The 23,582-nt window shown below is 37.3% G+C and overlaps 1 protein-coding gene and 1 pseudogene across 7 annotated transcripts in view; one reads left to right on the top strand and one right to left on the bottom strand.

The window, feature by feature from the left end:
• The window catches only part of ZFX (zinc finger protein, X-linked), a 39,838-nt gene that overhangs the window by 15,244 nt on the left and 1,012 nt on the right, over positions 1–23,582 (bottom strand). The window contains exons 1-5 of one of the 7 annotated variants that reach the window (XM_014453044.2): positions 14,809–15,773; positions 14,426–14,721; positions 12,705–12,722; positions 7,073–7,161; positions 3,240–3,806 (exon numbers count right to left, since the gene is read on the bottom strand). In XM_014453044.2, coding sequence (XP_014308530.1) covers positions 3,240–3,806; positions 7,073–7,133 — 628 coding nt within the window. In that variant the 5' untranslated portion in view covers positions 7,134–7,161; positions 12,705–12,722; positions 14,426–14,721; positions 14,809–15,773. Of the gene's footprint in view, positions 1–3,239; positions 3,807–5,482; positions 5,539–7,072; positions 7,162–9,617; positions 9,649–12,704; positions 12,727–14,425; positions 14,722–14,808; positions 15,774–23,129; positions 23,410–23,582 lie in introns of those variants that run through there. The other 6 variants (XM_023751328.1, XM_006085632.3, XM_006085637.3 and 3 more) reach the window with 6 other exon arrangements.
• Positions 12,138–14,413, top strand: LOC102433539 (annotated as a pseudogene).

The raw sequence follows: 23,582 nt of genomic DNA, 5'->3' as shown, positions 1-23,582 counted from the left end.
TCCCAAACTCTACTGCGTTGTAGTATTAACTTTACACACACATACATATACACACGGACCAAAAAAAGACAATATGAGAGTGGAGTAGACACTTTGTTTTTTCCTTTATTTTGTTTTATTTATTTTAGTTTTTTTCCTTGCTTTTGTTTTCTTCTTTTTTTTATTTTTATTTTTAGTAAGCACTGGAATAAAACTTTTCCCATTGATTTTTTTAGAGAAAGTGAGTGGGAGGGGGAGAGAGAGAGAAACATCAATGTGAGAGACACAATACCGACTGGTTGCCTCCCCCATGCGCAGGGATCGAGCCTGCAACTGAGGTACCTGCCCTTGACTGGAATCAAACCCATGACCCTTCAGTCTGTAGGCCGACGCTCTTACCACTGAGCCAAACCAGCCAGGGCTGGAATAAAACATCTGATTTCAAATCTTCACCCTAATGCTAACTGGATGTATAACCTTGAACAAGTTACATAAACTGAGCCTCATTTACCCAAGTTGTAAAATGGTGATAACACCAACATTATATGGTTGTTGTAAGGAATACATATATATAAAGTTTTGGAACACAGATACTATTTATTAAAGGTTTACTATTACCTATTTTTATTATTTTCAACTTGTTACAAATCTCCAACTGAAAAATTTTTCTTGGGATAAAAAATCTTGTTTTAAAAAATTTAAAAATTGGCCATAATGACAATCCTAAACATTTCTCCCCTGAAAAGAGAGCTTTATTAATAAACCTCACCAAATAAACGTAATTGTATCTTCTGATAAAAATGTCAATTGACTCAAGGGTCATTAGAAGCATTCAGCACACATTACCACCTGAGCTCTTCCTTTGATATATTAATTCAAATGGACTTAAATTATATATATGCCACCAGACCAAAAGTTTAATAAGCATTAGTTAAGAACCAACCTAATGATTTATTAACATTCAGTTTTTATAAAAGCAGTTGCATATTGTAGAAAATAGTGTTTTGAACACAATTTTATCCTAATGAAAAAGTCAGTGGCCTTAGAATATAAAAACTAAATGGAGAGATCAAGATATAGTACTGTCATCAAAAGTTTTATTAAAGTTATGGTCTGTACAAAGTAAAATTTCCAATTTTATAATCAACATGTTAAAAATGGTGGCATACTTTCACTTAACCAAACTAGTTTAAAGGGTTCTAAGCTTAAATTATTTGCTATAGCCCTGGCAGGCATGACACAGTGGTTAGAGCGTCAGCCACACACTGAAGGATCATGGGTTCGATTCCGGTCAAGAACATGTACCTGGGTTGCAGGTTTGATCCCCACCCCACTTGGGGTGCATTCAGGAGGCAACCAATCGATGTCTCTCTCTCACATCAATGTTTCTCTCTCTCTCTTCCACCATCCCTCCCTCCCTCTCTCTCTAAAAAAAATCAATGGGAAAAAAAAACCTCAGGAGAGGCTTAACAAAAAATATATATTTATTTGCTATAATTTTTAATGTCTTTTTAAAAACTGTTTAAAATAACAAAGTAATATTTCATTAAAATGTGTATTAGAAATGAAGCATCATATTGGTTTATATTAGAATAGAGGCTCTCTGGCCCAGGTTTTTGGCAGAAGGGAACCCCATGCTCCAGAGGCGTATTAGTTGTTTCCTTTGATGTTACTATAAAAGGTAGGCACACCAAGTACCCTAGTCTTCCATAAGAATGCATTATGTTGCCACTGCTTATTAATTCTGCTAATCCTTTTAAAACTGAACTATACACTTTTGCCTGGACTTTAAGTTTTAGACTTTAATATTTAGGGTAGTAAATTTTGCAAATTCACTACCCACTCCTAACAGCATAAAACTAGTATAAGGATGAGCAGATCCATGGAATAGAATTAAGAGTCCAAAAATTAACCCCTCACATTTATTATCAATTATTTTCAATAAGACCCTGGCTGGGTAGCTCAGCTGGTTAGAGTGTCATCCTGATACACCAAGGTTACAGGTCCCATGACTGGTCAGGGCACATATAAGAACCAACCACTGAATGCATAAATAAGTGGAATAACAAATTGATGTCTGTGTCTCTGTCTCCCTTCCTCTCCCTTAAAAAAAAAAAAATCAATAGATAAAATTTTAAAGAATTTGTTTCAATAAGGGTACCAAGAATATTCAATGAGTAAAGAACACCATTTCAACAAATGGTGCTGTGGCAACTGAATATCTATGTGCCAGAGAGAGTAGTTAGCTCGTGACCTCACACCATATATAAAAATAAACTCAAAATGGATCAAAAGTCTAAATGTAAGAGTTAGCCCAGCCAGCATGGCTCAGTGGTTGAGCATTGACCTATGAACCAGGAGGTCGAGGTTCGATTCCCTGGTCAGGGCATATGCCCGGGTTGTAGGCTCAGTCCCCAGTAGGGAGCATGCAGGAGGTAGCCGATCAATGATTCTCCTTCATCATTGATGTTTCTCTCTCTCCCTCTCCCTTCCTCTCTGAGATCGATAATAATATATTTTTTTTAAAATAGTGGGTCTTTATTTATTTGACGTTTAGTTCCTAAAGGCACACTAATTTCCATACTGGGTCAGAGCTGTGGTCTAGCCAACTGAGCACTTGATCTCTGAAAGCAATACCAAGAAATATGTGTAAGAAGACACAGTTATCCTCCCAGATGTTAAACATTTAGAGGTCTGCTCCAAAACACCTTACTTTTCTTCAATAACCTGAGTCCATCATACTTGAAATCATGTTTTAGAATCATTTGTTTCAATGCTATACCAGAGCCTTTTCCCATGCTATTATATAAGTAGTATTTTACATAAGCATATAAGTATTACATAAGTACTAACATACATGCATATACAAGAATATAAGTAGTTTGGTTATACATTTTTTTCCAATTTAAACTCCTTTTACGTTTCAATAGGGTTCCTAATTCTAATAAAGGCTGGTAACAGCCTAATCACATCCTTCATGATTTCAAAGTTCAGTTCTATTCCTTTCCGTCTTTGTCTTTCTAGACTGAAGAAATTTCATCTTTCTATTGTGTCCTTATAAGAGAGAAATGATGCTTTAATCTGTACAATTTTACTTTTCTTAATTTTGAGTTATCTTACAGGCTCCAAACTGAAACAACAATGCAGGAAGGTTTATGAAATTTACTTTTATAGAAGTCAAGAAATTTTCATCTCTGATGTAAGTTAGGAAAGACAGCCTTCAAAAATACCTTTGAGAATCACTGTACCCCAAGACTTACAGGAAATCATAAGGTAGTCCTCACAGTTGTTCTTGTCATCATCTTGCTGGTCCACAGGGATCCCATTGGCATCTATGACTGCTTCCGAGGCACAATCTGCTACCAACACTTCTTCTGAAACTACATCCGTTGTCAGAGGATCAGTGACAATTTCGGCCTCAACTACACTATCATGAACCACATGCTCAACGTGTCCAACGTCAGACACATGTATAGATTCACTTGTCAAGACGTGTTCTGGTATAGACATTGATGAAGTAATATCGGAAGCTAAAACATCATCTGGGACTGTGCAATGTTCTAAAGAAACTTCTTCAGTTACATCTGAGTCCAGCACTTGTTCAGGAATGATGACCGTTTCAGATACATCTGATTCTTCCATGATATCTGGGCACTGAACATCTTCTATAACAACGTCCTCGATAACATCTTGGATTACAACTGAGTCTGGGTCATCAGGAACAAAATTATGCACAGTTATGTCTGAATCCACAACATCTGAAACAAAAACGGTTTCTTGAACTTCCACAACAATTTGATCACCATCCATGTGTGCAGCATCAGTTCCTTAAAAGAAAAAATTTAAAAGCACAATTTCAAGTAGGCATGTATGACTGCCTCAGCTAATGTAAATGTTATTTAATTTCTACCAGGAAAACAGACTAGTTCCTCAGTTTTCTCAAACATTCATATAGATTAAAAAATTAAAAGGGAATCTATTTTTGAATATCAGAAATGAAAAATTTTAATATTAAGAACTTTTTATACTCATCCCAAATCAATTGATAAGAAAATAGAAAAACCAAGCAATTGAGGCAGTCACAAAATAAAAATGTTCATGAAAGTAAAATTCTAGGCTCACTAAAATTAAATCCATATGCATATACTTAAGGGATGATTATAAAAATTAATAAGTAAAGCAACTTCAGGTGGCAAATATACCATTTTCCTTTATTATGTGTTTTTCATCTTTCATCTTGCTCCATCTCTCCCTCAACTAATACTTTATCTTCTTTCCATCTCTCCCATGTATTTCTTTAGTTCCCCTCCATTTTTCTCCTCTTTCCCCCTTTGTTCTGATATAGTATCTCATCAATATCCTACATTTATGACTATGGAAATTTAGAAATTATCCTCTGAATCTAAGATATGAAAGGACAGGGACATAAATAAAAGAGGGCTAGGGCGGGGGCTGGGTGGAGGGGGGCAAAAGTGGGTAAAATGGGGGACATCTGTAATAGTGTCAACATGGGGAGGGGGGAAGACAGCTACAAGGCCACAGCTAGAGGAAAGGCAACTAGTTAAGGAGCCTCTGTGAATAGATAAGATGAATAAAACTGCAACTGCTCTGGAGCAGTAGAGGGTGAGGTTAGTTGGAGCGGGGCCTACCCCAACTTCACCAGGGTACTCTGCCTCCATCCAGCCTCCTTGCATCGCCCCATACCCTAATGCCCCAGGCAGTTCCTTAGAGTATAAGAAACACTACTCTAGTCCACTCTGCAGTTAAGAATAAAGGTATAGGGTTGAATCAATTAAAGCCCAATGAGATTAAATGACTTCACCAAGATCACACCGTTTGTACAGATTATGGTACTCAGTAAATATTACTCTGAATAAATGCCACAAATGGGACTCCAAATCAGATATCCTTGTCAAAACACATAAAATACAATAAAACAAATCTGGTTATCTTGGCTCCTGGTCCAGAGAAAAGCAAATGAGGTTTTATAAAAATCTTAGTTAAAAAGCAATTAATTTTAATTAGTGATTCTGGATGTGACCCAGATCAGGCTGAATCCAAGCAGCTGCCTAACTCAATGACTGTGTATCACTGGCCAGGCCCTCAGAGAGACGCATGATTTTGTTTAACAAACACAAATGATCAACAGAGGTCAAAGAACCTTTAAAAATGTAGGAAATCTTGAAGCCAATTAATAGCTATTTTAATTACATCTAGAATAAAAAATGTTGGCTTTATTTTCTATAGAACTTCTACTAAGTGCTTTTATACTCCTTTGTTTTCAATATTCTCAATATTAACATCAAGCAATAGATCACTATAATCTCCATTTTACAGATATAAAGATGAAAGCATTTAGTGGCAAGAGCAATAGTTAAAAAATCTAAACCAGAGAACAGGGTTTAGACACTTATTAGTTTTGTGACCTTGGGCAAGTCATTTAACCTCTGAGTTTCGGTTTCCTCATCAGTAAAATGAGGATAGTAGTATCTGCCATGCATACCTCACAGGACTGTTGTGATGATCAAATGGGAAATGTATGGGAAGTATTCTGAAAAACTGTAATGAGAGGTTTCATTATTATTAGGACAAATGAAAATGGAGGCCCTGGCAGATTAAGTGACTTGCTCAAAGATAAACAAACACCATAAGTGTTAACAACCAGGGCTAAAATGAAATAGCCCTTCAATCTACCACTTAGCCCATGACCCAGGATTGCTCATGACAAGATTAAGCTAGCAAATACTGTACATTTTTCCTCAAAAGAGCTTCTCTTTCAAGCACATTAATTATACATGTTCTAATAAAAGAATTATAACTGCATTTGTTATCAAACTGAAATTACCAAACTTGTGTCAAAGACTATTCTAAATTGTTAAGAAAAATAAACATACCCCTCCAACACATACACACACTGGATTTAGAGATTAAAGAAGTGAAAATTAAAAACCACTAATACTGAATTTCCTGATATAAATTGCTACTTCTTTAATATACTGCAATATGATCATTTTAAGCCCAATGGAAAACTCATTAATATTTTATTTATAAGGGTAGCTAGCTAGTGTGATATAAAACCATCTTATATCATAAAACCTAGTGTAATCACTTTACGATGTTATGTAATTGGAATGATGGATAACCTAAAATTATGAATAATTTTTTTCTATTTTAAAACTTCATGAACTTAATTTTCCTTGTATAGTTTGGAGAGTGGGGTAAGACTGTCTTCCTGAAGCAAAAGGCTCCTCTTCTCAACCTGTGAAAGATAGGTTGTAAAAGTAGGATGGGGTCAGAATGTGGAGGGCCTGAGGTTTATAATTTAACTGCTGGGTAATGGAAAACAAAGAAATTACATGATCCATGTGTTACTTTACGATGAGTACTCTGGCTGGGGGACTATATAAAAGAGACTAAGGCCCTGGCCGGTGTGTGGCTCAGTTGGTTGAGTGTCATCCGTGCACCAAAAGGTTGCTAGTTCACTCTGGTCTGTGTTCTCAGTGGTTAGAGTGTCAGTCCACACACTGAAGCGTCTCAGGTTCGATTCCCAGTCAAGGGCACATACCAGAGTTACGGGTTCACTCCCTAGTTGGGCCATATGTGAGAGGCAACCAGTCGATGTGGCTCTCTCACATTGATGTCTTTCTCTCTCCCTCACTCCTTCCCTCTTTAAAATCAATAAAAATATTTCTTTTTTTTAAAAGAGAGACTAAGGACAAGAAAAAGAATAACTTCAAAGTTATTGCAGACTAGGAATGAGATGATAGAGCCTGTCTATGTGGTGGGAAGTAAATATTAGCAACATTTTCAAAGAGAAAACTAACAGGACTCAGTGCTCTAACTGGGCAAGATGAGAGTAACTGAGGATAACACTGAGGTTTTGATACTGATGCTGTTACTGACAAAAATTTAAGAGTTGGTTGTAAGGGAGCCAAATTTTTAAGAAGGAGAATAATGTGTTCACTTTAATATTTGTAGACTTGACACAAGATACCTAAGTGTGAATATCAATGTGAGAGCCTAGCAATTTGTCCACTCGATAACCAACTCCAAATCTGGTAGGTGGAAAATAGAGCAACCCAAACAGTTATACCTGTTGCAGCAAAAAATGAGTTTGGCTCTTGTGGTTGTAATTCAAGTCCATCTTCATCCATGGCCTTTAATTTTCATCAGTCACAGCTCCTAAATTAGGGGAAAAAAGTAAACCAAGTATTACTTTTATTATATCATGTATTTAAAATGCACCATATTTACATTTCTGAAACACTCATAACTATGTCACAGATGAACATCTATCAAAAACATATCTACCTAGCCCTGGCCAGTTTTGCACAGTGGTTAGAGTGTCGGCCCTTGGACCAAAGGGTTGTGGGTTTGATTCCTGGTCAAGGAAACGTACCTGAGTTGCAAGTTCAATCCCTAGCTCCTGGTCAGGGGCACATAGCAGGCAACCAATCAATGAGTCTCTCTCACATGAATGTTTCCCCACACTCTCTCTCGCATCTCCCCCTCCCGTCCACTCTCTCCTCAGGAAGGATTTAAAAAACAAAACAAAACACATCTATCTAAAGTAAAAGGGAACTTAATTGATTTCCAATGATAATAGGCATCTATAAGACAAGGCAAGGCAGAGAAATCAAACAAGTCAACTTTGCCTAGGCTTTTTGCTTGAGATACTGCTTGCATATATCAAGTGCACACATTCTGATTAATTTTGACACATGCTTTTAAACCTATGTAATCACTGTACTACCCAGATCAAGATATAGAACATTTCCAGCACCCCAGCACTTGTCTCCTCTCAGTCCATACATCCCACACTCCCACAAGGGTAACTGGTTTTATTAAGGTTCAACTTAAACACACTCTGTACCTTATTGGGGGGAAATTTCTACACGATTTTCATATTACTTTTCTAAATTTAATGTAGTCTGCTTTCAACCAATACATTCAAGATCAGTAAAAACTCAAAGTGCATAATTATAGTAAACACCATTTGGGATTTCTGCCTAACTTATAACGACATCTCTTAACTAACCTTCTGATCTAGAGAAGTAAATTCCCACAGTGTATTTATACTCTCCTGGCCATGTAGTTGATTGGCACTGGCTATAAAATGATAAAAATAAGTTCATCTTTGAGAACAATAAAATCAAAGTCCTGTCCCTGAGAACTAAAACCATGAGCAAGGGTCACTCAGTCTCTTTCTCCTGGTAGCTATTATATAGGAGCTGAGAAAGGCCCTTTTCCAACTTCAGCTTAGACTAGTGAGATAAAGTTTACAAATGAAAAAGAATCCAGTGAATGCCCTCAGAAACAGAGTAGAGAGAGAACAGGGAAGGGAGGCTTACCAGTATTTTTTTAGCTCCTGGCTCTAGAACTTTCTGAGGTCCAACTACAGAACCTTATCTGCCTTGAATTTGTGCAAGACATCCCAATGACCTCACTACTTAAGCCAAAACTTACAGCAAAAAGAACTTAACCCATAAAATAATATACTACTTAATACTAATGACTGTTTCAAAAGAGCAGACATCAAAGATTGTGGTTTACTCATATTGTAAGTATTGCATAAACCTCCTCCCCCTCATTGGTTTCCTTATCTCTATCTACATTTTCACTTTCTAATCCAACCTAAACAGTACTATTAGACACATCTTTCTGTTACCTTTATCATTTTTTGTTGATAACATAAGCTCTGCATGCTTATTAAAATTTCAAATGACAAGAGTCATTTTTATAATGCATCAGCTAGGTCAGTGGTTGGCAAACTCATTAGTCAACAGAGCCAAATATCAACAGTACAACGATTGAAATTTCTTTTGAGAGCCAAATTTTTTAAACTTAAACTATATAGGTAGGTACATTGTTATTAACTTGATTAGGGTACTCCTAAGGCTTAGGAAGAGCCACACTCAAGGGGCCAAAGAGCCGCATGAGGCTCGCGAGCCGCAGTTTGCCGCGAGCCGCAGTTTGCCGACCACGTAGCTAGGTGATGTCATTCCTGCTAAAAAAATTTTTAATGGCTCCTGCCATCTTCTAAGTCTGGGGACTAAACTATCTGTCCATCATATTCCCTAACTTTCTTTCGAGCACCTTCCCCCACCATGACACGCACACATTTCAGCTAAACAAAAATGCCCAATGTCCCCATAAGACCCCAAACTCTATTTGACTCAGGGTTTCTTCTACCTGGATGGAACACCTTTCCGCTATCATCTTGCTAGAGCCTTTCCCCAAAATCCCCTTCCCCACCAAAAAAGAAAAAGCTGAAAATCTCTCTCTCCTCTGAATTTCCACAGCAATTTATCCTTTTTCCTTTTTTTTTATTGTACTTGTTTGCTATAAACCATATTTATATATGCTTTTCAAATGCTAAAACATATGTGTGTGTTTGTGTATATATTCCTTAAAGAAATATCCATGAGAAACTCACTTAATATTAATAATTGGATTTTCAACATGTCAACTGAGACATATTATATTTATTATCAAGAAAGAGCATGTTCCATATTATTTATTCAAACTGCTTCAAATTAAAAGGACCAATAAAGAAAAACATTTTCAACTATGAAAAATGGAAAGTTGTCAATACTCTCTCCCCACCAAAATCACCCCTGGCCATAATTCTTTTTCACCTTTAAAAAAATGTAATCACAGCCAAACCGGTTTGGCTCAGTGGATAGAGCGTCGGCCTGCATACTGAAAGGTCCCAGGTTCCGTTCTGGTCAAGGGCATGTGCCTTGGTTGCGGGCACATCCCCAGTAGGAGGTGTGCAGGAGGCAGCTGGTCGATGTTTCTCTCTCATCGATGTTTCTAACTCTCTATCCCTCTCCCTTCCTCTCTGTAAAAAATCAATAATACATTAAAAAATGTAATTACAAAATGATAAACGTGAATTAAGCTTCTAAGCATAATGATAGACTACTAAAATGAAATTAAGCCAATTAAGAAGGCAATAAATGCAATTCATTAATGCATTAAATGCCCCTCTCCCCAATTCCCCTACATAAACACAACCCCATCTGCTCTAAGAATTCTCAACCTGCACAATAACTCCTGCACAATCCTCCTTAGCTTTTCTATTGGGGTTGGACAGGTAATTAACTCCCTCAATTTTGAAATTCTCTCCTTCCTCAGTTTCTTTAAACTGAGTTCTAGCCCTAACCGGTTTGGCTCAGTGGATAGAGCGTCAGCCTGTGAACTGAAGGGTCCCAGGTTCGATTCCGGTCAAGGGCATGTACCTTGGTTGCGGGCACATCCCCAGTAGGAGGTGTGCAGGAGGCAGCTGGATCAATGTTTCTCTCTCATCGATGTTACTAACTCTCTATCCCTCTCCTTTCCTCTCTGTAAAAAATTAATAAAATCTGTTTAAAAAATAAAAAATAAAATAAATAAACTGAGTTCTAATTCTCTTCCCACCTTCCCAACTGCTGTTTACTCTGCCTCCCCTCACCCATTATTGCAGCCTTGCCCAAGGTGGTGAGCTCAGTCCTTTTGTTTTCTGCTTCCTCTTTATTCCAAGGTTTCAACTACCATTTACACAAAGATGATTCCCCAAACCCACACACTCAGGCTAGTACCTGACACTTTCACCAGACTGCTGAATATTTTCATCGGGATAAAGCCCTGCTTCTCCTGACATGACCACTATGGACTTTTCCTTCTTCTCTGCTTATACTCAGTCAGGTTGTCAGACCTTATCCATTCCTTGTCCACAACTTCTCAGGAATCTATCTCCACCCCCCTTTTTTATTCCCACTGTCACCGTTTACTCTCAGCTTCATATTTACTGATCCCAGGGGACAAAAATAACCTCTCAACTGGCCTTTCATTTTCTGCCACTCCCACAACAAATGACTAGGAACCTTACTACAAGTAAGGGCTGGTGCCAAGTACTGAGGCAGACTAACCCTTCAAAGCATTGCTTTGATCACGGCACTCCCCTGCTCAGAAAGCTTCAGCAGTTCCCCAATATTCAGTGTGCTCTAAGAAATTCACCCAAGCACCATGATAAACTTATCTGCTATATTCTCATCATTGGACATCATACCCATTTCCTAACAGATATTATAGCCCAAATATATTTTTATATTTAATATATTTTTATTGATTTCAGAGAGTGAAAGGAAGAGGGGGAGAGAGAGAGAGAGAGAGAGAGAGAGAGAGAGAGAGAGAGAGAGAAAGAAACAAACTCAGGTGATCAGTTAAGTATTCAAAGAACAGTTTTGACCGGTTATTTTTCCTTCTGTTTTGTCACCAAATCAGAAAAAAAAAACATGTTCTGTACTTCCAAGCAGAGATGACTAAACTTTGGGGTTAGAAGTAATTCCTCTGACAATCAGAATGAAACCAATGTTTTTAGAATGGTGTCTACTCAGAAGATTCTAAGGACTGTGATAAAAGGGTGCTCCTGACTTTGCTGCAGGAACTGAGGTCAGAGACCAGTTGAATCTGAAGACAAACAAGTAGAAAGAATCTAACAATTTGGGTGAAGACATTAAACTTTGGTCCTAAAATGACAAGCCTTCTTAAAACCTTATTTTTCCAAAGCCCCTATTCGTGCTCAGATTAAAAGTTGCCAAAACACCCTCTGAGTTTAGTTGCATTAATATTCTATGAATACTAAACACTAAACCTTTCAATGCCTTTGTCTTTAAGATTGTAGCTTGATATTAGGAACTGCATACACTTTCTATCTAGTTTTTCATAAGTAAAGCAGTATAGCCTCCTTAATGAAATGTTGCTATTTAATGCACTCAACAATTTGTCAATCCATGTTCATTATATAATATTCTGACTATCATAATGTATAACTCAACTCTTTGGATCACACTTTGATTTTGTAGTGAAATTTAAAAAAATAGTTTAGTAGCTTTTGTTCAGATTATGGACAGAAATCCTATTTATATGTTTCCTCTAATGAAATATTCGGCCTTTAGTTGCATGGAGTGGAGTGTTTGAAGCACTTGGTGTGATCAAAGGATAAAGACAGTGTTTTGACATAATATGAAGTGGAGATTAATTCAGACTACATTTTACCCGATATAAACTAAATAAAAATGTCAGGGGAAAACTTTTTAAAAGGGTAATTTCTGGCAAATGCAGTACATGATGAAGAAAGGTCGGTATTATCTTATTGAACTCCTTAATGAGCAATGTGTCTCCTCATATTAAAAAATCTTTCTGATAATGCAGAATTATGGGTGGGGTTTTTTTAGATTAAAGCATTCTTGCTTTTATGTTACTTTATTCAAGCTAATAAGTGCCTTCTTTAGTTTTCTAGCACTACTTGTAAAACTCATGTAATGCAGCATTTACAGTTTTTAAACTTTTAAATATCCTTAAAACTATAAAACTTCTTTAAATTACTCTCTTGCCAGATCACCAACATAGTAACTTGACTAATACTGATCCCTACTCTTTCCCTCACCTACATGAACACATGCTTCCTATTACTGTTTTTCCTAAATATATTACTTTGGGTCTGTAAGGTTCTATAAACTCAGTGCTGACACTAACAATGCTTTCTGTACATCATAAACACTGGCGAGAATATAATTTCAAGCTTTTCAACAACTATAAAATTTTTAAATTGAAAACTGCAGAATTATGAAGTGCTTATACAGTGATCTTTTGCTAATGCAGTTAAGCAGTATGTTTTGTACCTATAACTTAATAAACACTTTAATTTTGTTTTGGGGGTTTTTTTTGTTAATCCTTACCTGAGGATATTTTTTCCACTGATTTTCAGAGAGTGGAAGAGGGGAGGGAGAGAAACAGAAATATAGATGTTAGAGAGACATATCAATTGGTTCCCTCCCACAAGGCCCTCCACTGGGGCCAGGGATCAAACCTGCAACCCAGGTCCGTGCCCCTGACCAGGAATCGAACCCACAACGCCTCGGTGAGTGGGCCCATGCTCTACCACTGAGCCACACCAGCCAGGGCAATCCTTTAATCATTTTTTTTTTTTACAATAACAGGCTAGATAATGCAAGGGGCTGGTTTACAGTACACCTGCTTCTTACATGACCAACAATGGGCAGGCTCCATTGACTATCAGCTCCACTGAGTATCAGCGGCATTAATTCCATATAAATTTGAGAACTGGTCTACAAAAAAAAAAAAAAATCCTGTTGTGTTTTTTTTTATTGCATTTATTGGGATGACTGGTTAATAAAATCCAGTTAGGGTTTTGACCAGTTGGGCAACAAGCACATCCAGGAGACCAAGCCTCTCACCTTGGAGCATACCATCAACCTGTATCCTCTTATCAATTATACTTCTGCTACAAAGCAGCACCTCTTTGAGAAGAACAGCTCTGTTGCGGCCAGATTTCAACACATGAGGGTGATATTTGATAAAATTGGAATGAGGACTGTAGAAAGGGTTCCAATTGTACATGAGTACTGGCTACCCCATGTGTTACTACTATAGCTGGGAACAACTTTCTTCAGATTACCTGATGGTGAACTTAACCCAGGAGAAGATGAAGTTGAAGGACTAAAACGCTTAATGACAGAGATACTAGGTCGCCAAGGTGGAGTCCTGTAAGACTGGGTCATTGATGACTGCTTTGGTAACTGGTAGAGACCAAATTTTGAACATCCTCAGTATCCACATATTCCAGCACATATTACAAAGCCAAAGGAACTTAAGTTGTTTTTGGTTCAACTTCAAGAGAAAACCTTGTTAGCAGTCCCTAAAAATTATAAGCTGGTAGATGCACCATTGTTTGAATTGTGTGGACAATGCACCAGGATATGGGCCCATCATTTCTAGTCTCCTTCAGCTTTTGACCAGGTTCAATTTTATATACAAATGAATTCCTGCACAGTAGATCAGTAAAAGAAGCCATCTCTGTGAGCACAGTATAAAATAAATATGGTAGAAAAGTTTTCTTTGTTGTATCTCTTTCCGAACCACTCAATTGCCACCTGCTTTCTTTTGTTTGAATAGTAAAGTTGATATAAAAGAACTAGATAGTGGTATAAACAAATATGTTTAGTTTGCTTTTGTTTCTACTCATACATTTTGTACATTAAAGAAAGCAGACTTCTAAAAAATAAAAATAAACTTGACTTTTAAATTGTTAATAGAGAAATACAATTCATTTTTGCATATCAATGTTCCCCAACTACAATGCAATAAAACTAGAAATGTCACAGACCAAAGAAAAAATATTCCATAAATTTTAAAACAAAGTTCTAAATAATTCAATGGGCAATAGGAAAATCATGAAAATCACAATATATTTAGGACTAAATAATAAAAATCAATTCATATCAAAATCATCACAACCAGTTATAGTTCGAGGAAAATTTATAGTTTTAAAGGCACATATTATAAGAGTAGAAATTAAATACTAATGAGCCAAACCTTCAACTTAAATTTTTTAAATGTTAGAATAAATGCAAATAAAGTAGAAGGAAAGAAATCTTACCAAATGAGCAGAAACACAAAGGGTCAATAAGAACTATTTGAGCCCGGCCGGTGTGGCTGTCAACCCACGAACCAGGAAGTCAGGGTTCGATTCTCGGTCAGGACACATGCCTGGGTTGCAGGCTCGATCCCCAATGGGGGTGAGGGTAATGCTGAAGGCAGCCGATCAATGAGTCTCTCTCATCATTGATGTTTCTCTCTCTCCCTTCCTCTCTCTGAAATCAACAAAAAAATATATTTTTAAAAGAAACGAACTATTTGAAAAGTCTTAATAACATAGGCAAGTTACTGGAAGTGCTGAAAAAAAGAGGGACAAATTAATCAAATTAGATATTTTAAAGTCAGAGAAACCTATATCTTATACCAATATAATTGAAAAGTTACATTTTTCTGAATAGTCAAGTCCTGGACACGTAGTTCAGTTGGTTAGATATCACCATCCTGATATGCTAAGGTTGCGAGTTCAACTCCCGGTCAATGCACATGCAAGAATCAACCAATAAATGCATAAATAAGTGAAACAACAAGTTTCTTCTGTTTCTCTCTCAAATCAATTTTTAAAAAGTCAAAAAGACTTACCACCACCAAAGAAATTTAAATCAAATCAATTCACAGAAAAGACACCAGGCAGTTTCACAGATGAATTCTAACTTTCAAGAACAGAGTATTAAGTAAAACCTATTTCAAAAAGAAAAAATACTGCCATACTCATCTTATGAAGTTAACATAACCTTGTTTGTTATCAAAATAATACAAAGCCGACATGAAAAAGGAAAAGTACATAGCAATAATCCAGGAAATCCAAAGATAATTTAAAATAGAAAATCTACATCCTCAAGATAGCTGACTGAAACTAATACAATATTGAATGTCAATTGTAATTAATTTTTTTTAATTTAAAAAAAGAAAATCTATGCGATCCATCAAACCAATATATCCAGCAAACACATTAGAAAAATCAACTTCTGTTCACAATGAAAACTCTAAAATAAGTATAAGAGAATGTAATAAATAACATCTACCCCATCCAAAAAAACCCACTACAATATCATGCTTAATGATAAAATATTAGAAGCACTCTATTCAATTACCTAGACAAGGATGCCTGTTATCAATGCTTTTATTCAACACTGTGCTAGAGACAGTAGTCAATGCAATTTAAAAAAAAAAAAAAAGCCTTGGCCGGTGTGATTAAATGGTTAGAGCATCACCCAAGAGTTGTGGGTTCCATTCCCAGTCAAGGGCACATACCTGGGTTGCAGGTTCGATCCCCACCCATGTTTGGACGCATGCCAGGGGCAACCAATCCATGTGTATCTCTCACAATATTTCTCTTTCTATCTCTCTCCCTCTACCTCTCCTTACCTTCCATTCTCTCTAAAAAAAATCAATGGAAAAAAATATCCTCGGGTAAGGATTAACAAAAAGAAAAGAGAAAAGAAACAGGAGGCGAAATAAATGGAAAATAAAACCTCATTCACACACAACTACCTAGAAAATACAGAAAAATTTTAAAGTGTTATTGCTCCCACATTTCATTTATTCTAAAGATACCACCAATTTTAAGTAACATCCTTATTTTATATACAACTAAGAAAAAAACACTGCCAATTAAAGGGATGCCATACTTTATTATCTAGAATTTTCATTTTAGACTTTGAGAAAATTCTTTTAGACTTAGACATATTTTTGTATTTTGTGCATATACAAAAAAATAGAAGCAAAAGAAATTGGTAGGGTACTCCTAAAACTTCACATTCAGCGTCCTATGAATTACTTTTCTACTCAAAACTATTCAAACTTTCCTAATAATATTGCCGTCTGCCAAGAGTGTTAGTGAGGCAGCGTTTCTTAAAATGCTCCATTATTATCTTTGGGATTTTCTTTCCAGTCAAACACCCACTTCGCCATTTTTCCTCCCTTAGGTTGTATTGTTTGGCATGAAATAACTACATAACAATGCACATACTCATTTAAGTGATGACAAAATGAAGAGTCTTGATCAAGTTTGTGCATGTGCAGGCAACAATAACTATATCATGACTGCTACCAGGACAACACTGATTTCAGGACACCATCAATTCAAGATCTATTTTGATTTCAGAGATGTTAAAATGTTAAGGGAGGAAACTAGATCTCAAGATCTATGAAATATTGTAATATGAGAGTTCAGCGGGGTTATATATCAATACATGTAAGTCCATAGTGTTCCCTATACATCAGCTTAGATGCTAAACAGAAATAACTAAAAAAAAAAAATCCTATTCACAACAAAAATTACACAGTATCTAGAAAAAAATCTAATGAAAGTTGAGCAAGACTTTATGAAAAACAATAGAGCACACCCAAATTCAAATCCCAGCTCCACTACTTAGCATATATCTATCTGTATCTATATATTTATTCTATGAATTTGATGCAAATACAATAAAAATCCAAGTTTTTCATAGAAACTGACCCAAAAATAAACAAAGGAAGGAAAATAGCTTTTACCTGAAGAAAAAACACACATATATTAAGATTTAATTATAAAGCAATCATTATTAAATCAGAGTGGTATAGTATGGTTAGTCAACAAATGAAACCAGGAGAAACTAGAAACAGATATGTATATTGTGAGAATATGATAAACCTCAGGAGCTGCATTATAAATCTGTGGGGAGAAAGGCTAAACTACTTGGCAAATCCATATTAAAAAGATAAAATTAGCCCTGGCCAGTGTGGCTCAGTTGCTTGGAGCGTTGTCCCGTACATCAAAAGGTGGCAGGTTTGATTCCCAGTCAGGGCACATACCCAGGTTGCAGGTTAAATATAAGGTCAGGGTGCATGTAGGAGATAACTGATTGATGTATCTCTCTCTTCCCCCCTCCCTCTAAAATCTATAAAAAATATAAATAAAAATAAAAAAATAAAATTTTAAATTAGCAATGGCCCGTGTTGCCCAATGGTTAGAGGATTGGCCTGCACACCGAAGGGCCATGGGTTCGATTCCCAGTCAAGGGCATAACCTGGGTTGCAGGTTTGTTCCCTGGCCCAGTTGGGGTACATGTGGGAGGCAACCAATCTATGTGTCTCTCTCACATCAAGGTTCCTTCTCTCTCTCTCTCTCTCTCTCTCTCTCTCTCTCTCTCCTCCCTCCCCTCTCTCCCTCCCTTCTACACTCTCTCTAAAAATCAATGGAAAAAAATATCCTCAGGTGAGGATTACCAAGAAAATAAAAATAATTTTAAAAAATTAGATCACAATAGATTTTAAAAGTTCCAGATGAATTAATGACCTAAATATGAAAAAGACAGCACTATTATAACCTTGGAGGTTTGGGGGGGGGGGGATGGGACATAAGCCATAAATGAAAGAAAACTGATTACCATCTCATCAAGAAGTCTTATACAAAAAAAAAAAAAATTCCATAAACAAAGCTAAAAGATAAGCCACAGCCTAGGAAATGGTATTTTCAGTGTGTATAATTACAAATTATTAGTATTCAGAATATAAAACTATCCATAAGCCAAAGAGAAAAAAACAACCCAATTGAAAAATGGACCAAGAAGGATAGGCACAAGTAAGTCATAGAAAACTCAAATGGCAAATAAATACATGTGTGTGTGTGGGGGGGGGGGCTCAATCTCACTAGAAATTTAAGAAATGCAAAATGAAATCAGCTATGAGATATTCTTAACACCCAACAGATTGGAAAACAATATGTAGTGTAATCTTTTGGCATTGGTCTGGAGAAACAGAGGCTCGTACACAGCTGGTGAGAGTGTCAAATAGGACATAATTTGACAATTCCCAGTAAATGTGACAAATGCAGATTCCTGAAAGTAGCAATTCTACTACTATAATCCCAAGAGAGAAGAACCCTGTACAGTATAAAGATGTTCACTGCAGCACTGTTTGGAATTATAGAAAATTGCAAACCAAATGGTCTCTCCATAATAAATGAATCACAATATATTTATACATTGAAATGCAAATAAAATGAATGAACTAGATTAATAGTTTTCAAACTTCTTGGTCTCAAGACCCCTTTCACAGCCTTAAAAATTGAGAGCTCCAAAAAGTTTTTGCTTATGTGGGTTCTATCTATATTTACATTAGAAATTAAATCTGAGGCATTTTAAAAATAATTTATAAATTGATAAAAAACAATAAACCCACTTTATGTCAACGTAACACATTACTATTTTCAAAAAAAAAATAAAGTGAAAAGAATAGCATTATTTTACATTTTTGCAAGCCTCTTTAAAAATCAAGCTTAATAGAGGCCAGCTGGATCCCCTTAACTGCTTGTGTTCAACTTAAGACATCATGTGTCATATAGCCTTTGTACAGCACCCATGCAGTGTATGTACAGAGGAATTCGGCCAGAAGAATCTTAAGAGATCCTTGGGAACTTCTGGAACACACTTTGAGAATCACTAAACTAGATCCACATACAACATGGATAAAACTCAAAAACACAATGCTAAGTGAAGAAAATGACAAACAGTATGATACTGTTTATGTAAAGTGAAAACACACAAAGCAATACATACTTGTTTTTGGTACATACATATTAGGACAGTGGTTAGTTACTTCTGGCAAAGAAAAGACAGGAATGGAATGAGGGGCACTCTTTAACTGAATCTATGAGATTTTCTTTCTTTACACAAATAAAAAATGTTATGAAGCAAATATATAATTAAATATTAAGATCTGTTAAATCTAGGTGATACTTGCTTCTCTGAAATATTTGTAAATTGACACTTGTAATCCTGAAATATTTCATAATTTAAAGTGGACCTCCCTTTGAGTAAATACAGTTGTAAGAATCTGGATTTTATAAAACATTGTTTAGAAAAGTAATTTCACAGGAATAAGAATACACTGGCTATATTAACCCCAAATAGTTAAGCAGTGGGGATGGGGTGGAGGTTACTCAACTTATGTGGTGTACCTTAATATGTATACCCCTTGGTCAAAGGACACACTGACTAGATCAGTGAAGGCGAACCCTTTGAGCTCAGCGTGTCAGCATTTTGAAAAACCCTAATTTAACTCTGGTGCCGTGTCACATATAGAAATTTTTTGATATTTGCAACCATAGTAAAACAAAGACTTATATTTTTGATATTTATTTTATATATTTAAATGCCATTTAACAAAGAAAAATCAACCAAAAAAATGAGTTCGCGTGTCACCTCTGACACACGTGTCATAGGTTCGCCATCACTGGACTAGATGATTGAATAGTTGAAAACTATTCAGCTACATAAAACTCTCTGCACCCAATAATTAATTGTTTTAAGAGATAATGACCATGTGCCAGGTACTGCTTGGGGACAAGAATAAAACTGTTTGTACATTGAGAGTTTAGAAAACATGAAAAAATATAAACACAGTTAAAATATAATAAATTAGCCCTGACCAGTGTGGCTCAGTTGGTTGGAGCGTCATCCCTTGCACAGAAGGGTCTTGGGTTTGATTCCCAGTCAGGGCACATACCTAGGTTACAAATTCAATTCCCATTTGGGGTGAGTACGGGAGGCAACTGATTGATGTTTCTCTCTCACATCGATATTTCTCTTTCTCTCTATCCCTCTCCCTTCCTCACTTTCTAAACTCAATTTAAAAACAAAACAAAACACACATCTCCTTGGGTGAAGAGTAAAAGCTAATAAATTAAAGATGTCCACATTGCTGTATGAGACAGAGAAAAATGAGCCTGGGAAAATAATGATGCCATTAAGAGAAAGAAAACCAGAAGTAGGTGTTTTAGGGACACTGGGTTTAAAAAAGATTATTTTTCCAATATATAGTATTGGACATCTATTTACTATGTGCCAGATCAATCTTGTTTCAGCCGTGTTGAGACAGCTGGGAACCTGGGTGGAGATGGTCAGTAGGCAACTGAAAATGATAGATGAGAAACTAAAAGAGAGGATGGGCATGGTATGGAACACTGGAACCCGGGGAGAAGATTTGAGAAAAAAAAGGACAGAAGATTGACCTTGACGGCAATTTCATGATATAAGACAGAGAAGGCAAAGAGTTTCTGAAACACAGAATACTTTTATGTGACACACCCAGTGACATGCTGTGGAACAGTTACCCAATTTAGGAGTAAGTGGGATGAAAAGAAAAGTACTGGTGAAAGAAAAAAAGACAGGTGAGGTTTTCTGCACGATGAGCAAACCTAGGAATGTTTATAAGGGGAGGGAAAGGCACCAGTGGAGTTAGAAGGCAATGATGCAATCGGCAGATTCAGATTCACTAACAGGTCCGTCCCAAAGGACGGGTGGGGTGCACAGGAAGAGCAGCTGGGCCTGAAGGAGGCCAACTCTTCCTGCAGGGAAGGAACAGGGGGGAGGAAAGCCTTAGAGACTAAAGAAGAGCATGATATGGAAGGAAGTAAGCGCAAATGCTCAGATGATCATCTATCCTGATTTAAGTAAAAGATTAGGTAATCTCTGCTAATGCTGAGGGGTTTCCAGGGCGGGTTGAGGAATTTCAGAGTAAAAAAGTCTGATTGCTAGTATGTGCACACATAATAAAAACAAGGTCATCATTGACAATACAAGTACAGATGGGATTAGAGAGAAAGTATTTACAAAATGAATGCGGAAAAAAACTGTTTTAATGTATTCTGAGCATTTTTTTTTAAAAGGAAACTTGCACCTATCTGAAACATCTACATAACTTAAAAATTAACACGTCAGGTATCCAAGATGGTAAGGTAATAAGGTTTTCCAGATCAAAGTCTACTCTTTCATGCAAAAAGCATTTTATACGGAACAGTTGGAGATAGAAATCCTTCTAAACTATGCACTTATCTGTCTCCTTCATTACACAACTTGAGTCTAACAATCTTTATCTTGAACATCCACTCTTGCTGTAGTAAAACATCTACTGCTGCTGTACTGTGTATGCAACAATTTTCTATGTCTTTCCCAGCTGGCAAGAAAGAAAGCAACTGGTTCTTCTTTCTAAGTGTACGTTTACTCTTACCACCTCAACAACCCAGCCCCTTAGCAACTTGCTTCCAGTGGGCCTCCTACAACGCACTGTTTCTTAATCGTCTGTAAACCATGGCCCTTTATGACAACCATGAGAATCTCCAGTTCCCTCCCGTCCTCTCATGGAGCATCTATACTCTGACCTGCCACGGTCTAGGAGTGGAAAAACTATAACAAGTTTCTAGTGAATATTTGTTTTATGTCATAAAATCCTATGGCACACATTCCCCACATGTGCATCTATAATAGTCAAAGATTAATCACAACATGAGAAGGCTTCGCTTAGCAAACAGCCTTGGTTACTCTCACAAGGGAGAAGAACGGGGATTGCAAAGGGCCGTCTGAAGGCTGCTGCCTTTTTAGTAACCGGCTCTTCTAACCTACTTCTCAAACACTGATTCTTTCAAAATGACCACGGGAATGCTTACAAATTCATTCCTCATTTTAGTAAAGTAATCTACGGCACTAGTCCTGTATTTTTCACCTGGTAAATGAAAAGTTAGGAACCCCTCCCTGTTTGTTTACTAGAGAAATTATAATAACTGAGCAAAAGGTTATTTGCAATGAGAAGTTAGGATAGAAAAAAGGAGCAGCTATCTAATAGATGGATCATTGAAAAAGTAGTAAAACTGGCTAAACTTCTGAATATTCTTCATAATCATTCCAGTAGTGAAAACACTGGTGAACTTATTACTCTCGTTATTTCTCAACTCTGAAACTTTTCCTAGTCTAATGGAACTACTAAGCGAATATAAAGCCCAGAAACTTGAGGGCTCCCCGGGCTCCCCCATTGGGTTTATAAGCCTTAACACCTGGCAAGCAAGCTCTTCCACCACCTACCTTTTCTGCCCAGAATTCCCACCACTCCCCTACCTACACTATCTACTCCAAACAAACTGTAAATACTTACATTTTTCCGAAGAACATTCACCCTTGAAATGTCCCTTCCCCACCTCCGCCACCGCTTAATAAAGTCCTACCCATCATTCAGTAACCTCAAAATGTCAGGAACACTTCCCTGATGTTCCAAAAGGAAACGTGCCTTCCTTCTGAAACCTCAGTAATTAATTGTACCTTTCTCTCGCAGCACTTGAGTGCACTTCGCCTCGTCTCCTCTACCATTAAACAACGAACTTCTTGCAGCCACGCTGCATTACAAGACCCGTTTTTAAATCGTTCTTTAGCACCCCAGCACAACGCATCGCTAACACTGGGCTCCGAGTTTCCTGGAGAGTTGTACCGTACACGATCAAAGGTACTTTAAAGGATGGAATTACACCTTCGAATTTTTCAAATCAAACAAAGACTCCTAAATACCATAATAGATACATGAACAAAAAATACCGCATCACGTTGTCCCTCGGTAAGAAAATAAAACTTAAAAAAAAGTAATAAATAAAACTTTTAAAAAAGTACATACTACCAACAGATCGCTAATAGCTTAAATGCACCTTTTTCAAGAAAGTAGTTTCAAGAAAAAAAGTTATTTCCAAATAAATGAGCTCAAAAGACTCCTTCAAATGCTATTCCCCCGTTCACGTCCTGTGTAATTTTCACTTTTCCTCCTATTGGATAAGAGAGTGGTGAGAACTTCTTCTTAGCCAATTGGATTGCTACTGCTTTATTTAGACTCTGAAGAAGGCAACGATTGTTGGAAAACCGCATCGAGAGCGCCGTAACAGCCATGTATGACTTTGTTTGACTTACAATAAAACGTCTTGGGGTGCCACTTGCCGTAGTGAGCCCAGATATTTGAGCTGCCATCCGCCCCGATCGCCCTTGGGCGGCTAAGAGAGCGAGGAAAAGACTCGGGGCTGGGGACGCAGAGGGAGACGACGTCGCAAGCGTCAGAGCGGCGGCGATGGCCGCCTGCGCAGCTCAGTTAAAATGCAGCGGAAGCAACAGCCGTCTAGGGGCTGCGCGAGGCAGGGCAGGAAGGTGGCGCTGCCGCCGAGCGCCAGGAGCCCATCATGGCGGCGAGGGCAATGGCCGCGGTGGGAAGCAAGCACACGCAGCCGCGCCTGGCCTCCAGGGCCGTCACCGGAGCCGCCGCAGCCGCAGCCCGCCCTCGACGCCCCCCCCCCCCCCCCAAGAAAGACGAATAATATTTTAATGGAGAAATGAAAGTTCTATGCAAATGAACCAGAAGGGGAGGGGTGG

The sequence above is a fragment of the Myotis lucifugus genome, unplaced genomic scaffold, assembly GCF_000147115.1.
Source record: "Myotis lucifugus unplaced genomic scaffold, Myoluc2.0 scaffold_20, whole genome shotgun sequence".
Classification (NCBI taxonomy): Eukaryota; Metazoa; Chordata; class Mammalia; order Chiroptera; family Vespertilionidae; genus Myotis; species Myotis lucifugus.
The sequence above is the reverse complement of the archived record's forward strand: the minus strand, read 5'-3'. Positions and strand labels throughout refer to the sequence as shown.